At 37.5% G+C, this 16,442-nt stretch overlaps 1 protein-coding gene across 1 annotated transcript in view; it reads left to right on the top strand.

Moving 5' to 3' along the window:
* Positions 1-16,442, top strand: part of Rpp25 (ribonuclease P protein subunit Rpp25) — a 70,439-nt gene that overhangs the window by 34,403 nt on the left and 19,594 nt on the right. The window contains exon 4 of the mRNA XM_090383058.1: positions 1,316-1,350. Within this exon, the coding sequence (XP_090239184.1) occupies positions 1,316-1,350 (35 nt within the window). The remainder of the gene's footprint in view (positions 1-1,315; positions 1,351-16,442) is intronic.

Below are 16,442 nucleotides of genomic sequence, written 5' to 3'. Positions count from 1 at the left end.
CTACCATAAAACAATAAAAACAATTTCCAGTTGCATTTCTGCTAGTTGGAATCTGTTATAAACTGGTAGTAAACTCGATCTAATTGCATTTGCGATTATACCGATAGCCGGAATTGTGTTGGTTTTTACGTTATTATGGTGAAATGTGTTTTCCCTTCACTGATATAAAAAAACATAAATACATTTTCAGAATCTTCTCTTCATTCCTATCGTGTTGCGTTCGGTTGGGGTGATTCTGCGTTCGACTGCCATTTCTTGTAAACACAAAGGCGAATCGTGCATAAGCAAATTCGGTTCATGCTATATAAGATATCGTTCCCCTATTTATAAATCGTGTATGCTCGAATTCGTGTAGTGTAAACATGTGTTATACGAGGACTGACTGTAGTCCCATTTGGAATCAAACCTTTGCCAGTGATGATGCAGTGCTTTGATTTCATCTGTGAAGATGTTTTTTTTTTTTTTTTTTTTTTCCTTTTGAGCCTGCAGCAACGTATCCACTGTAGCAGTGTCATCGCTGTTGGTGGGAAAATCTATGCCAGTCGGGTATTTTTCATATTTCAGTGAAGTTGTGGTGAAAGTCCAATGGTGCTAGATCTGGAGAATATAGTGGATGATGCAAAATTTTAAAGCCAAACATGCGGTACAGCCACAGGAATGACTATTGAGCAGGTACACTGTCCTGGTAGAAAAAGACTTCCTTGTTGGGTTTCCATAGCGTTTGTTTTTGTTTACACATAAATGCCTCACAGGTCTGTGTAATATGCTCTGTGACTGTCTGGGCTTTCAGAAGGCAATCCACTAGCACCACTGCTAGCAAGGTGATAGCATCATCTTGCCAGCAGAAGGAATCGACTTGGTTTTCTTTAGAGAGGAAGAAGAGCTGTTTCCACTGTTTGGGCTGTCTTGTGCCCTAGAAAGTATGATAATTTGATTTATTCATAAATCGGAAACCAACTTATTATTATCTAGCTGTTTTTAATGTGCAGAGTTTTAAAATATGTAGCGAGTTGCTCTATTTTCTTGAGGATACCATGAACTTCAGCTGTATGAACAATTGGGTTGGAGGTTAGGAAAGACAGTAACCTGTGATATAAAGCAAATAGCTGGCCTCCTCCTTCGTTAATTACATTCAAAAAAATTCAAACAGCCTGCTAGGCAGATGAACTTAAGTTTAATTTGATGCTTTTGCTCTTGTGGGATTGAGGATATTAATTTTATTATAGCATGACAATGTAACTTTATACTGTTATTATTGATTAATTTTTCTTTTTGTGATATGATACTTTTTTTTTTTTTTTTTTTTAACTTTCAGAATGTTCATCAAATAACAAAAATTGGATACAGCAGGTAAGAAATCATAATGTATATTACATTAATTTTGCATATAATGCAGTATACTAACTGCATTTCTGTGGACATGTAATTATGCACATTTGTAACTATACAAGTTTATTGGGTTGTTAAGTTCATAGCCTAGCATAGAAGGAGTTATTATCTGATATTGATTTTACAGTATTTACCACTAATTCATTTTTTGATGTAGAGTACAGCATCAGTTATCCAGAATAATTGATGTCAAACCTCTTCCGGATAGCCAAATTTTCTGGATAATTGAACCAGAAAATTTTCTGGTAAGATCAAATTAGATTAATTAAATTTTAAAAAAAATTATAAACCAATCTCAGAAAACAAACATCCATCCAGGAATTTTTTTTGATTTTTATACAAAACAGGAAAATTAGAAAGATTTTTAAATGCTCTTGGTTTTTTCGACTTACCAATAACAAGCACGGACAGTCTGTACGCGCCAGTGGCATTTTCACACATAGCAATTGTAACTCACTCTTTTCTCATCTTAAAACTTAGTGCAGGCATTTCTTTTTTAGTGGCTAGGGTTTTTCTCAGTAATGCTTTCCATAATAAGCCCATCTCATCAACATTATAAATGTTTTCTTTCTCATAATTTGCTATAACTAAAGCATTGGTCCTTGAGGTTGTCACAGACATTCTCTCAGATATGCCAGACAAGCTGTACTTGCTACCTGGGAGTCTAAAACGCTGATGGAACTGATATTCGGGTGACACTCAAGTCAAGTGGACCCAATTTCGGCGAAGTCCGGACGGTCAGTGACAGCCAAATCCTCTGCTTGCACCTTCACGATGGTGGGACTGTTAGTAATCCTGGGAATAACCTCCATGCATAAGTACATGGTGGGTGACCACCAGGTGTGAACCAACGTAAGCAGGGGTCGACGAGGTGTGGTGCCCACACCACATGGAGGAATGCCGCCTCTCTATGTTACCAAGCAGTACTAGGTGGTAGATGACTCATCAACCGGTGAAATACCACCACTTTGCTTATTGGAGGCTTGAAGTGGTGGAACCCATGTTTAGTCTCTAGAGCTAAGTTCCGGTCAACCCTTCCCTATCTCTTCTATCATGTAGTATGATTGATGACTTTTGAGGTTATGATGAACATCGTGGTGAGATCCAATATTCCTTACATTTCGAGGGTACAGCTCTAAAACGGTGTTCGCAGGCCGGCCGCTAGTTAGTACACCGGACCAAACCTATTGGTCCGGTGTACTACCTCTACTCTGCCAGATAGTGACTGGAGGGAGTCCGAGTAGTGTGTATGCAGGGAGCATTGTCGAGGCCACGTTATGTCAAGGATCTGGGTATATTCTTACCACATGTACGCCATATCCAAAAATTTCATTACTTCATACAGCATGTCCCACCCACTTTTTCTTACTATTGAATACACCATGAATTGTCAAACTAATAGAGCAAGCTTATCTGCGAAAAGATCTAAACCTCCCAAGGACTTCCTAATTCATTTCACAAATATACGTGGTCTCAATTCTAATCTCAATGATGTCCATTTCCACTTGCAGTCTTCCAAACCCCATGTACTTTTTCTGACAGAATCTCAGTTATTGGTTGATTCAACCACTGCTCATCTCAATTGCCCTAATTATTCGCTGTATAATTACTTTCGCTCAAAGGTGGTACTTGTGCATATGTCCGTTCTGATATTCCCTGTCAGAGACTTGGCAATTTGGAATCTCCTCTCTTTGATCTTCTCTGGCTTAAAATCTCTCTACCTCATTGTGTCAAATTCATCTGTTGTCTCTACCATTCTCCCAACTCCACTAATCACTTGGAGCTCATTGACTTCATCTCTTTGCAATTTGACTTTCTCCAGTCCAACTTTCCTAACAGTGAGGTAATTTTCCTTGGTGATTTTAATGTTCACAACTCCAGCTGGCTTCCGTTTTCTAGTCACACCGACCCAGCAGGTCGAGATGCTGAGGCTTTTGCAATTACTAATGACCTAGCACAGATTGTTCATTTACCTACAAGAATACCGGACAATCCTAATCATACAGCCAATACACTTGATCTTTTTCTCACAAACAACCCTTCTAAGTACACGGTTGAAGTGAGAGGTCCTCTAGGCACTTCAGATCACAACTTGGTGATTGTCTCTTCTCCAATGGAACCTTTATCTCATGGCTATTCCCAACCTCGTGTTGTTTGGCATTACAAGAATGCAAAATGGGATGACCTGCGAGAATTCTTTTCTTCTTTTCCTTGGTCGGATTACTGTTTCAAAACTTCTGATGTCAACGTTTGCTCAGATCGTGTGAGTGAAATTATTCTTGCAGGAATGGAATCCTTTATCCCACATTCCACTTTAAAATCTCGTCCTTTATCTAAACCTTGGTTTTCCAATAAATGTGCTAAGGCTGTCCAAGAGAAGAATGTTGCATATCGTAATTGGCTTGTTTCTAATTCTTCAGTTTCATTTTCTGCCTACACCAAAGCTCACAACAATTGTAAAGCAGTTATTAATCAGTCCAAACTAGAGTTTGAACAGGCTAAGAGTAGAAAACTTGCTTCTTGCCCCAATGGTAGCCGAGCATTCTGGTCTCTTGCCAAAGCTATTGGCCGCAACGTTTGCCCATCTCTACTCCCACCTCTGTCCAAACCAGATGGTTCTGTTGTCACTTCAGCCAAGGATAAAGCAGACCTGCTAGCATCCCATTTTTCTTCCAGCTCATGTATTAATGATCTTGGTAAAACACCTCCCACCATTCCCAACATGCTCCATTCAATGCCTCCTGTGGTCTTCCGTCAAAAGGATATCAGAAGGATTTTGATGAATCTTGATGCTAAGAAAGCTCCAGGTCCTGATGGTATTTCTCCACTTGTTCTCAAAACCTATGCTCCTGAACTTACTCCTATTCTTTGCCGCCTTTTTTCACTTTCTTATTCCAAAGGTGTCATATCCAGCCAGTTCCTAAAAAGGGTGACAAATCCCTCCCATCCAATTATCGTCCCATTGCAATTACTTCTACTCTTTCTAAAGTAATGGAGAAATCAATTAACCGCCAACTCTTAAACTACCTAGAAACCTTCCGTCTGATCAACGATCGCCAGTATGGATTCCGTCAGTGTCGATCCACTGGTGATATTCTGGCTTATGTTACCCATTTATGGATTAATTCAATGGAAAGGTTCGGTGAAACACAAGTAGTTGCTCTTGACATTTCAAAGGCTTTTGATCGTGTTTGGCATAAAGGTCTTCTAAACAAGCTTCCATCTTATGGTTTGCCAACTGTTTTTAGTAATTGGTTATCCAGTTTTCTCTCTGATTGCTCACTGAGGGTGATGGTAGATGGCTCTCTGTCTTCTAACTTCTCCACTAATGCCGGTGTCCCCCAGGGTTCAGTTCTTTCCCCCACTCTTTTCCTCTTGTATATCAATGACCTTCTTCCATTGAATGGAAATCCTGTCCATAGTTTTGCCGATGATAGCACATTGCATTCAACTTTCCATTTTGAGAAACCTTGTCCTGCTCAATCAGCTTCAACTTCGCGAAAATCTGCTACCAATTCCTTAAATGCCGATCTTCAGGTAATTCTCCAGCGGGGCAAAGACAACTTAGTTGATTTCAACCCTTCTAAAACTCAAGTCTTGTCTTATATCTCGCAAAAAGGATTCTTCTGCTCCTATGCTTATCTTTAGTGACACTCCGATTTCTAGGCAAAATGATATATCTCTTTTGGGGATTACCCTGACTTCTAATCTCTCTTGGCACAAGCACATCACAAATATTGCTTCCTCTGCATCTAAAAAAACTTGGTTTTCTCTTTCGCTCTCGGCGTTACTTTTCTTCCAAACAGCTGCTCACTCTGTATAAATCGCAAATCCGCCCTGCCATGGAATATTGTTCCCACATCTGGGGTGGTGCCCCCAAAACTTCTCTCAGGCTTCTTGATTCCATTCAGAAGAGGGCAGTTAGGTTAATTAATGATTCATCTCTAACAGAGTCTCTCCACTCGCTTTCTCATAGACGCACTGTTTGTGCTGCATGCCTCTTCTACAGATACTTCCATGGGCACTGTTCTTCTGAATTGGCTTCTATAATTCCCTCTCTCTCTTTCAAAACAGTCCGAACACGTGCCACCACCAGCCAACATCCATTTACTGTCCAACTTCAAACCCACAGAACCAACTTTTCATCTTCCTCATTTATTCATTCAACTGCCGTTTTCTGGAACAACATTCCTTCATACGTATTTCCTGAGAATTACAATCTACAGAAGTTCAAGTCCAATGTCAACAAATATCTTCTTTTGTCTTCTCAACCTCCAACCCAAGCACGGTACTAAGTACTATAGGTTCTAATACCTCTCGTGTTTGGGGTTCACATAAAAAAAAAAACAAAAAAACTTACTTTTCAAAGGACACCGCTGCCAATTCATCTGTGGAAACTTTCTCGCCCTGAACGTATACCGTGTCTCAGTTTAAAGTTTTTCAGCCAACCTGTGCTTGCCTTAAAATTTTCATTACCTATTAATTTTCAGTTAAAATCCAATGCTTTTTATTATTATTATTATTATTATTATTAATAGCCATATGTTGCAAGGAAGCCTGAGGCTTATGCAACACCGGCCAAAAAAAAAAAAAAAAAAATTTTCCCTATTACCCTGAGAGAGAAGTAGAAAGGAATCACCAAGAAAGAGAAGAACGATGATATCCAGATGTGAGCCCTTGGGGATATTCACACAACATTGGGCCAGACGCTGGTTCATCTAAACTTTGCTCTGAAAAAAACAAAAAAATAAAGTGAGTGCACTCTCTAAAGTGGCATTTTCAGGTTTCGACATCTTTTTCCTGCTAGAATCTCCTTCACTATCCATAATCGACACAAATTCTGTTATAGCATTGGAATTTTTCTTGATGTTGTAAATTGTTGAAGTCCCCACATTAAACTCTTTGGAGAGATTTCCTAAATTTTCACCTTTTCTAATTCTATTAATAATTTCTGTGTTTTTGTTGCAACGTTAAAACTACACTTTTTCTTTTCGTTCACATTTTACTGTAAAAAATTTAGAAAAATAATAAATCGCACAGGAGCTGAACTAATCTGAAATTTACTCATGGTTTCCAAGAAAACCCAGTAGTCTCTGTGATATTTTTCTAAAGCACATTTCTGAATCACAGAATTCCAGAGGTCACAACCATGAAACAATAAAAACAATTTGCAGTTTTCAGTTTATTGGGCTTTTTGTTTGTACAATCTGTTATAAACAGGTAGTAAACTTGATCTTTCGCTTATTATAATCAAAATTCAGTTTGCAAACATGATCACTATAACTGGAGCTTACTGTACTACCATTAATAAAAAAAAGAAGAAAGATCAGCCTTTCAAATTATTCTGGATAACCAACATTCTACTGTATATCAAAATCAAAAAAACAAATTAAGTCATTTAATTGTCATCATTGAAGGTCAGCAGTTGGAAGTCTACTTTTTCCTTCTTGCAATGTTATTTCCAAAGCTGGATATGATTGTGTCATTTATTACCCAACTCTCAAAAGCCTTCTGCAAGACTTTTTTCAGTATATATTGTGCCAACTTGAGCTTCTTTGTCCAAACCAAAATGCACTTCAACTTTTTTTTTCAGCCTAAGGAATAAAATACCATGTGGTTGTGAAAGTGGTAGTACTGTGGACACACTGGACCAATACTTTTGGTTTTGGTTTTTAACAACAGTAGTAGTTTGCTCTCGCAAAAGCCATATTTTGTATTGAAGCTCAAATTGGAACTTTGATACACGCTTTGAAAATTCATTCACATTCTCACCCATACAGAATTATCATTGCAAACCTAGCGTATTTATTTTTTTGCTCTTGTATAAAATGATATGGATCTGGCAAGCACAGATTCTTGATATTTGTAAATGTTCTTTCACAACTGAATTAATACTACTGTATGATTTGGACATTTTACTGTTTAGTTGATGAATCATGATTCATCAGCCTCTTCATCCATGATTTCACTGCTGTCGCCTCATAGCATGGCCAGAAACCTGTTCAAGAAAAGTTAACCCCTGGCGCTATGAGAGTTGTTTGATAAGTTTTGTAGCCTAGCATGAAAGTCTCATGCAGTCTGTTCTGAGGTGGCTGAAGTCTTTGACTACCTAAGCTGCAAAGTTGCATACCACAGATTCTCAACTTGAATTGTGTGTATGCCACTTGAAAATTGTAACTATGTTCCATGAATGTCTGTCATTTCTGTTACAGTATTTACACATTAACCTCATTGAACAGGGCAATACGAAGAAGATCATGACCCTGGGTGCCAAGTGATTATTAGTGACCAAGCATTTCAAAGCAATCATAGAACTTTTGCAAGGTAAATGATTGTTTTATTTATTTATTTGTTCTCAATAGTGTTTTATTTCACAATCTAGAGTAGCTCTTTTGCACTACAAGAAGTTGGCAAAGGCTCAAAAAGGAACTCTCTGTTCTGTTTCTTTTTTCTTATAATACCTACCCAACTAACCCAGCCTTTTGATCACATGACACTACTCTGGGGGTTGTTAAGTTTATAGCCTGGCATTGGAGTTATTATCTGATATTTATTTTACTGTAAGAAAAAGGCCTCCATAGCTGAGTGCTCAGGAGCAGAAGTGCAATAGCACACACTCTTTGAGGAGACCAGAGTTCAAGCCCCTGACTGCTAAATACGGTCAATCTGCCAACCCGCACTGGACCAATTCATTTTTTAATGTATATCAAAATCAAAAAACAAATTAGGTGTAACTGGGATCATGAATATGGAGCAATGATTCCAAATTCATGATTTTGGTTTTGTAATTGATTTCTTGAAGGTCTTGAAAAAAGAAGTGTGTGGCTATTACCACCGTGTCATCCAGTCTAAATTTCCTTCCAGAGAAGTTGGTTTTTAGTTTCAAGAATAGGTGGAAATCAGAGCATAAATCTAGCAAGTATGGTTAGCGGGACAATTCATATCCAGCATGATATTTTACAGCCATGGCAACAGCCGATATGTGAAGGTGTATTTATCCTACTGAAACAAAACACCTTTTAATCATCTCTCCTAGCCTCTTTAATTTGATTACATCTCTAAATTTAGTTACTAAGTTGGCATGGCATTGTCCATTTACTGTTTTTTTTTTTTTTTTTTTTTTTTTACTTTGATTATTATCTATTTCAAATCATAAAAGACAGATGCCATGACCTTGCCTGCCAATGGGACTGACTTTGCCTTCTTTGGAGTTGATGAATCAACCTGCTTCCATTGTTTTGATTGCAGTTTTGACTCTGGTTGGTGTTGGTGGCCACAAATCCATGTTTCATTCCTAGTTATATATTTGGCCAGAAAGTTTTCAGGCTACTTGATAACAAGAAAAACATTTCTTTGTAGTGTTGAATTGAAGGTGTTTCTTGATTGATTGTCAGAAAGATTAAGATTAGGATTTATCATGCAGAAATCTTTGAATGTTTTCTGCAGCGGTTGTTGTTGGACATCCACTTGTTATTTATCTTTGATGCGTGTTCTTCCATGTTTAAATTCAGACACCTAATTTTTGATAGTTGCATATGATGGGGCAGGTTCTCATAATGTATTTATCATGTCTTCCTGAATATCCTTTCTCAATAACCTCTTTTTATAAGGATGTTTCATTATGGCTTGATGTTCAACTTTTCCCATTTATGCAGGCTCAAAGTTCAGTGACCTAAAAAGTTGTATATTATGAACTATAACTTTATTAGTAAATAAATAAGAGGAGTTTACCTCAATATAGTACGTGGAACACTTCCGTATGATACCCTCCAGAAATTAAAACGGAAAAAACGAAAAAATCGACAACTTACCGGTACATTAAAGTAAAATATAAATAATTAAAGTAAAATATAAATAATTAAATAATCAATTTAACACAATTCAAAATCAATTCAAAACAATTAAAATTCAAATTAACTCAATTAAAAGAATCTAACGAAAATATTCAAAACGATTTTTGAAAATCGTTTTGAATATTTTCGTTAGATTCTTTTAATTGAGTTAATTTGAATTTTAATTGTTTTGAATTGATTTTGAATTGTGTTAAATTGATTATTTAATTATTTATATTTTACTTTAATTATTTATATTTTACTTTAATGTACCGGTAAGTTGTCGATTTTTTCCGTTTTAATTTCTGGAAGGTATCATACGGAAGTGTTCCACGTACTATATTGAGGTAAACTCCTCTTATTTATTTACTAATATTATTATCAACGTAGAACATATTGAGTATTACAGCTCTGATTCATACTATCGAACTATAACTTTGCATGCATTCATATAAAGGTTCTAATTATTTAAAAATATAAATATATATATGCACCAAAAACACATTTACCTTCTAAGAGAGGCTAAGGCACCTCCGTAGCCAGGTGGGCAGGAGCAGCAGTGCATAGCACACGCTTCTTGATTAGACTGGGGTTCGAGCCCGTGACCACCAAATACGGAGGATGCAGAAAGGTCAGGAAATGACCGACGCATATCCCTGGAGCAATATGGCCTTAGTTGCTAATGCTCCTAAAAACCAAATAACAAACAAACAAGAGAGGCTAAAAACTAATCAAATAACCCCCTTGAAGGGAGCCAAGTGGATCCTCAATTTTTCTCCAATGTAGCCTACATGCTCACTGTGTCATGATACTTTAACACTTATAATGGGATTATAACACTTCAAATCCAAAAAAAAAATAATAAGAAGAAGAACAGAAGTACATAAACAAGACCATGCACAATTTCTCATAATCTGTTCCCTGACAAACACAACCTAATTAGAAACCTCTCTCTGTTTCTTATTTAGAAATGTTTAGGAATTCTGCTCATCTTGGAGCAGCAGAAGTTTCTAGACATTTCTGTATAAGAAATGTCATCTTGCTCTCTCTATAAGGAGGTCTCCTGAATGTAAAATGATTTCATTCAGATGTTGTAGAGATGACAACTCAAAGGCATATAGATGTTCTACTTACTTTTTCCTTCATCCTTTTTATGACATTTTCATCAGAGTTACTTCTTGTGCCACAACAAATATCTCTAAGGGAGTGGATTTAGTATATCATGGCCTAAGTTGAAAATTCAAAATAAAATCTAAGGGAATTAGGAGACTGGAACCTATTGAATGTGTCTGAGGAAGAAACAGTGCAAGAATGAAAGGCCATATATGAGAATTATGACCAAAAAAGATGGAGCACTTATATCTACTCATAATGTTATAATTACCTTCAGTTTACCAACCCTAACAACAACAGGTAAAGCAGGTTATCTCTTGTGCTGTATTCTACTGTATTTACTAAACCCCATAAAGTTTGGTGAATATGGTTTAGCAGCTTGTGAATGGCCAAAAATTTATCCACTCACAACAACATATAAGGGAGATGCTATATGTCATAATTGTCAGCTAAAGGACTACTTTAACTGACAATTATTACAAATATGCTGGTAATGCTCAATCACCATTTTGTGCAAGTGGTAAAGGGCTCCCATACAGTATACTCAAAAGACTGTGACTTGTTGAAATTGGGAAAGAAAATTCAGAAGTACAGAATTGAAGTTTTATACCAGGAGGCAAGAAAACAACTCCCCCTCATCAGTGTGCATCAGTTACCCAAAAACATCAAACAGTAACAACACAGAAACAATGGTTCTTCGAATATGTTACTTCTGACTGGGTGAAATCTCTATTGGCAGACTGACAACAAGGGACATCAGTTCAGATTAATAATCCCATCCACCCCTGCTTCGTCTCAAAAATATTGTTAAAATGAAAAGCTTCTTCAACACAGGTGGACATCAGTGATACAACCGATCAGGATGAGCCACTTGAAATATATACCAGCAGAACTTTTCAGGCATAGTATATTAGCAATAGCCACATGGTGCAAAGATGCCTATGGCTTATGCTGCACCAGCCAAACATAAAAAAAAGTATAATAATAAAATAAAATAACAAATAGATAAAATAAAATAATAATAATAATAAGAAGAAGAAAATTAAAATAATAATAATAATTAATAAGAGAAAAGGAAATAGACAACCTATGCATTTCCCTCCTCCTGTAGGTAATCCAGCTAACCTTTGAATTTCCCAAAACTGTCAGCTTCTACCACCCATTTAGGTAACTTATTCCAGTAATTTATAACCCGCTGGCTAAAATAAAACTTCCTGCAATCCAGTCTAAACATTGCCTCCCCTCCGTAACTTGAAATTATGGCCCCTTGTTCTAGAATAATTTATAACTGTTAAAATTTTGTCACCCCAATCAAGTCTCCTCTAAGGTGCCTAGTTTCCAAGCCTGCAACCCACATATTTGAAGTCTTTCCTCATATGGATATGGATGCCCTTTTGCCGATCTCTTCTGGTGAGTTACCCGTCTTCCTTTAGGTGCAGTCTCCGTACTTGAACACAGTATTCCAAGTGTGGTCTAACAATAGCCTTATATAATGGGATTATGACGTCCTTATCTCTACTAGCAATTGTTCAATAAATCAACAATAGGACAGCGGCGCCTCCGTAGCCAGGTGGGAAGGAGCAGCAGTGCATAGCAAACGCTTCTTGATTAGACCGGGGTTCGAGCCCGTCACCACCAAATACGGAGAATGCGGAAAGGTCAGGGAATGACCACCGCATATCCCGGAGCAATATGGCCTTAGTTGCTAATGCTCCTAAAAACCAAATAACAAACAAACAATAGGACACCTCGGGCCTTCCTTGCAACTAGTCTACAGTGCTCGGAGAACTTCATGACTGTATCGTAATACCAAAGGTCCTTTCCTCCACTACCAGCTTTAGTTCAACTCTGTCAGGTGTATAAGTTACTTTGGGGTTACTGTTCCCCAGGTGCAATACCTTACACTTTGCTGGATTAAAGCATAGCTGCCATTTCTCTGACCATTCCTGAAATCTATCTATGTCACTCTGAAGAAGCTCTGCTTGGCGTTGTTCATTATATTAACTACTCTACCAATCTTTACATCATCTGCAAATTTAGACATGTCCTCTATCCCTTCATTGATGTTATTTATGAAAATCAAAAACAAGTGGTCCTAATACTAATCCTTGGGGTACCCTACTTCTTATGTCAACCCAATCTGAGGAATAACCATTTATCACAACCCTCTGCCTCCTGCCCTGAAGCCATCCAACTACTCGTCTAAGGATTTTCCCTGTGATTCCAACCTGTTCCAGCTTATAAAGTAACTGCTCATGTTGGACTGAGTCAAATGCTTTGCTGAAATCCAAATAAACAATGTCAAAATTATTCCCAAAGTCCAGCTTTTGAGTGACTCTGTGAAAATAGCTAACCAGATTAGTTAAACATGATTTTCCATTTACAAAACCATGCTGAGTATCCTTTAGAATTCCATTTCTATGTAAATGATCTTGAATTCCACCCTTGGTCATTGTCTCCATGATTTTCCCTACTACTGAAGTTAGACTGAACGGCTGGTAATTTCCCACTTCACTCTTAGAACCGCCCTTATGTATTGGAGGCACTTTTCCAATCCAACGGAATCACTCCTGAGTCCAGTGATGCTCTCATAATTAGCCTCAATGGTTCAATGCACTCCTTAAGATTATATGGTATATATCATCAACCCCAGCAGCCTTACTGGCCTATAGGCTCTAAAGTTTTTTCATTAAATAATCATGTGAAATTTCAGTTTCGTTAATTACATATTTTTCAACTTCACTCCCAGAATTTCTCATTGATATAGAGGATTTTTCTTTTATAAATATCAATGAAAAGTAACTGTTGAGTTCATCTGCAACATCAGCTGGGGTATCTAATACTGTTCCATGTCCATTACATAAAGGTCCGATCTGGTTTGTCCTTCTCTTCTTTCCATTTTTATGTGTGAAGAATTCGTTATTCTCCCTCTCTGCCAGCAATTTCCCATAATCTGCCTTTTCCAGCCTAACCTTTTCTGTGGTGCTATTACAGATCAATTTGTAGCTTCAGTACTTTTTATTGCTCTGTAACTTTTTCATGCCGTCTTTTTCTGCTCAAGTAGCCTGGCAACTTCATTATTCATCCAACTTGGGAGCATTTTTTAATGGTATGTAAGCATTCAAGGCTTCTGTGATTAATATTTTAAAGTTATAATTCAATTGTATTTGCTCTCTGTGATATATCTACCCAGTTAAAAAATAGAGACTATGTAGCATCTTAAGCCATTGTAATTTCCTTTCCTGAAATTATAACCCATTCCTTTTCCTTTAACTGTTGCTACCTCTCTCTCTCTCTCTCTTCCTCGTCCACTGTAGAACTCTGTGATCACTTCCTGCTACTGGTTCCTGTTACTCTCAGCCCTATTATGTCATCTGGTTCATGGGTGATGATGGAGGTCTAGAGTATTCTTTTCCTGACATGTTGATACAAATAGCAATCATCTAGTTGATTTAAAAATTTTGTCCTCCATGTGGAGTTTCCTTCCCATTTGCTCCAATCAATTAGAGGCAAATTAAAATCACTCATATGACATTCATGTTTACTTGTCCATTCAATTTGCATGTAGACTCTCATCATAATCTTCACAATTACCTGGCCTGTAGATTACTTCCACTCTCAATATACCTTTGCTTCCAACTATCTCACACCATACAGATTCTATAAAAAGGTAAAGTGCAGCCATTATCAACCCACTGCAGGATGGAAGCCTCCTCAACAATTCATGCTAAGGGAAATGGACCATAATCTGCCACGCTGGTCCAGTGTAGGTTGGCAGATCGACCGTATTCAGCAGTCAGGGGCTTGAACCCCGGTCTACTCAAAGAGCGTGTGCTACTGCACTCCCGCTCCTGACCACTCGGCTACGGAGGCCTCCAGATTCTATAGTAGCATGCAAAACGTCTGAATCTGGGAAAGCTTTCATTGCGCTCAGGCTGCTTTTGATAAGAAGCTTAACCCTGTCACCCCTTCTATCTGTCCTTCCTAAATACATTATACATGTACTGAAACTCATCTTCCCCCTGTTTCTGGGCGGCACCTTTTCTGTAAGCTCTATTATGTCAGCGTTACTTGTCCTAACCAGCAGTTTGAATTCACCCATTTTATTGACGACATTACTGTATAAAAAATTAAGGCTTAAGTGTTCTTGTATAGTTAACTACTTTGACACACCCCTTAAATTTATTTAAGCTCGCTTTCCTAGCATTAGCTGTCTGCTCATTTGAAAAATTTCTGCTTTCAGAACATCTTGCTAATATGTTCTGTTTCAGTAACAAACTAGAACTCTTGAGGTATGTGCAAACGTTAATTTGACCAATATTATCAGATAAACGCGTATCTATATTACCCTTGTCTCCCCAAACTAGCAGTTTCCCTGAACCTTTAAGGTATCCTCAATAATACCGGCAAAAACTCTTGCACTACCTTTGTTTAAATGTATCCTGTCTCTACAAAACAGATTCCTTCTACCTATAAGTGTGGGCCAAGCTGATAGAAATTTCTCCCCAAAAGCCTTGCAAAATCCTATAAGTCTTGAGTTAATCCACAAGGCTTTCGGCATATAATCCCTCCTGTCGTGCCTGGGCAGAATTGCAGAAACATAGACATTGTGACCTAACTCGTGGCATTTCTTCAGTATGGTCCTGTATTTGTCTAACAAATCGTCAGATTGTGTATGCATAATGTCAAAAGTTCCCACATGAATAATAATATTCTCTTTATCCCCTTAAAATCTGACAGTCTAATAGTTGCTCCCGGCAGACACCCTGAATAATAAACCCACTAAACCTGAAATTTCCTGTTCCAAATATTTCAACTTGTAGAACCAGAGTCTCTCTCTCTGTGCATGTAAAAATAACCTTTTGTTTCCTTAACTATCTCATTATCTAATAGACAAAAGAGAAGGTTACTCTATTGAATAAAGCAGTGATTGAGCCACATCTTGAGTATTTCATATAAGCTTGAAAACTTCAATTTAGGGTGGGGGGGGGGCAATGTAGACTTGCTGGAAAGAGTTTAGGGATGGATATGGAGATAGTTAAGGGAACAAAAGGTTATTTTTACATGCACAGAGAGAGAGAGAGAGACACTCTGGTTCTACAAGTTGAAATAGGCGCTTCCGTAGCCAGGTGGGAAGGAGCAGCAGTGCGTAGCACATGCTTCTTGATTAGACTGGGGTTCGAGCCCGTCACCACCAAATACGAATTCACAGAGCAATATGGCCTTAGTTGCTAATGCTCCTAAAAACCAAATAACAAACAACAACAAGTTGAAATATGTGGAACAGGAAATTTTAGGTTTAGTGGGAGTGCTTTTTGCACAAGGGGACACTGATTTAAATTAAAGAACAATAATAATCAACCAGATATGAGGAGAATTGTATCTTTACACAAACAGTAATTGGCTGAATAATTACAAGTATGGACATGATGCAAGGAATCCTGACATAGGTACCATCAACCTTTATTCACAAGCAGGCTTATTCTTGCATAAAGTGCACCGAAGCCCCTAAAATGTAATGATTAAAATTTCTATCAGAGTGACACATCCATGTCAGATTTAGTATTCCCTTAAAGTACATAGCAATAAGCAAACTAATGCTCTTGCCTAGTTTGCTAGTACAGAACAAAACATCAACAGAAGTTCATCCAATCAGAATCAAGTTTATAATCCAGTCCGTTAATGCAGAAGGGAGTGATGTGTAATATAGAATGCCCAGTGTTATATGATTGTCTATTATTATCTGAAAATGTAACATATTTGTGTATGAAATTAAGTTGGCAATGAAGGATTAAAGTTTGGCATAGTCAAGGAAGAGAAATTGTTTCTTGTGTAATAGCGTTTTGTGAAAAGGAAGCCGAAAATGAAACTCCTGTGATTTGCAAAACAATTGAACAAACCTCTGTAATGACTGGATTGTCTAAACAATCCAGTCATTACAGAGCTGTGTATTAAATGAGAAATGAAAGGTGGAAGTTTGAAACTGACAAGTGTTTTAAATCTAAAGTGCATGTTCATCCCATAACTAAAATCACAATTTTGATAAATGTATAATATTTTATGTGAAATCAAGAATTTCCAATGGGCAATTCTTCAAAAGTTGAAAGA

This window comes from Mastigoproctus giganteus, chromosome 10, assembly GCF_048544385.1.
Source record: "Mastigoproctus giganteus isolate SK-2022 chromosome 10, ASM4854438v1, whole genome shotgun sequence".
Classification (NCBI taxonomy): Eukaryota; Metazoa; Arthropoda; class Arachnida; order Uropygi; family Thelyphonidae; genus Mastigoproctus; species Mastigoproctus giganteus.
The sequence above is the reverse complement of the archived record's forward strand: the minus strand, read 5'-3'. Positions and strand labels throughout refer to the sequence as shown.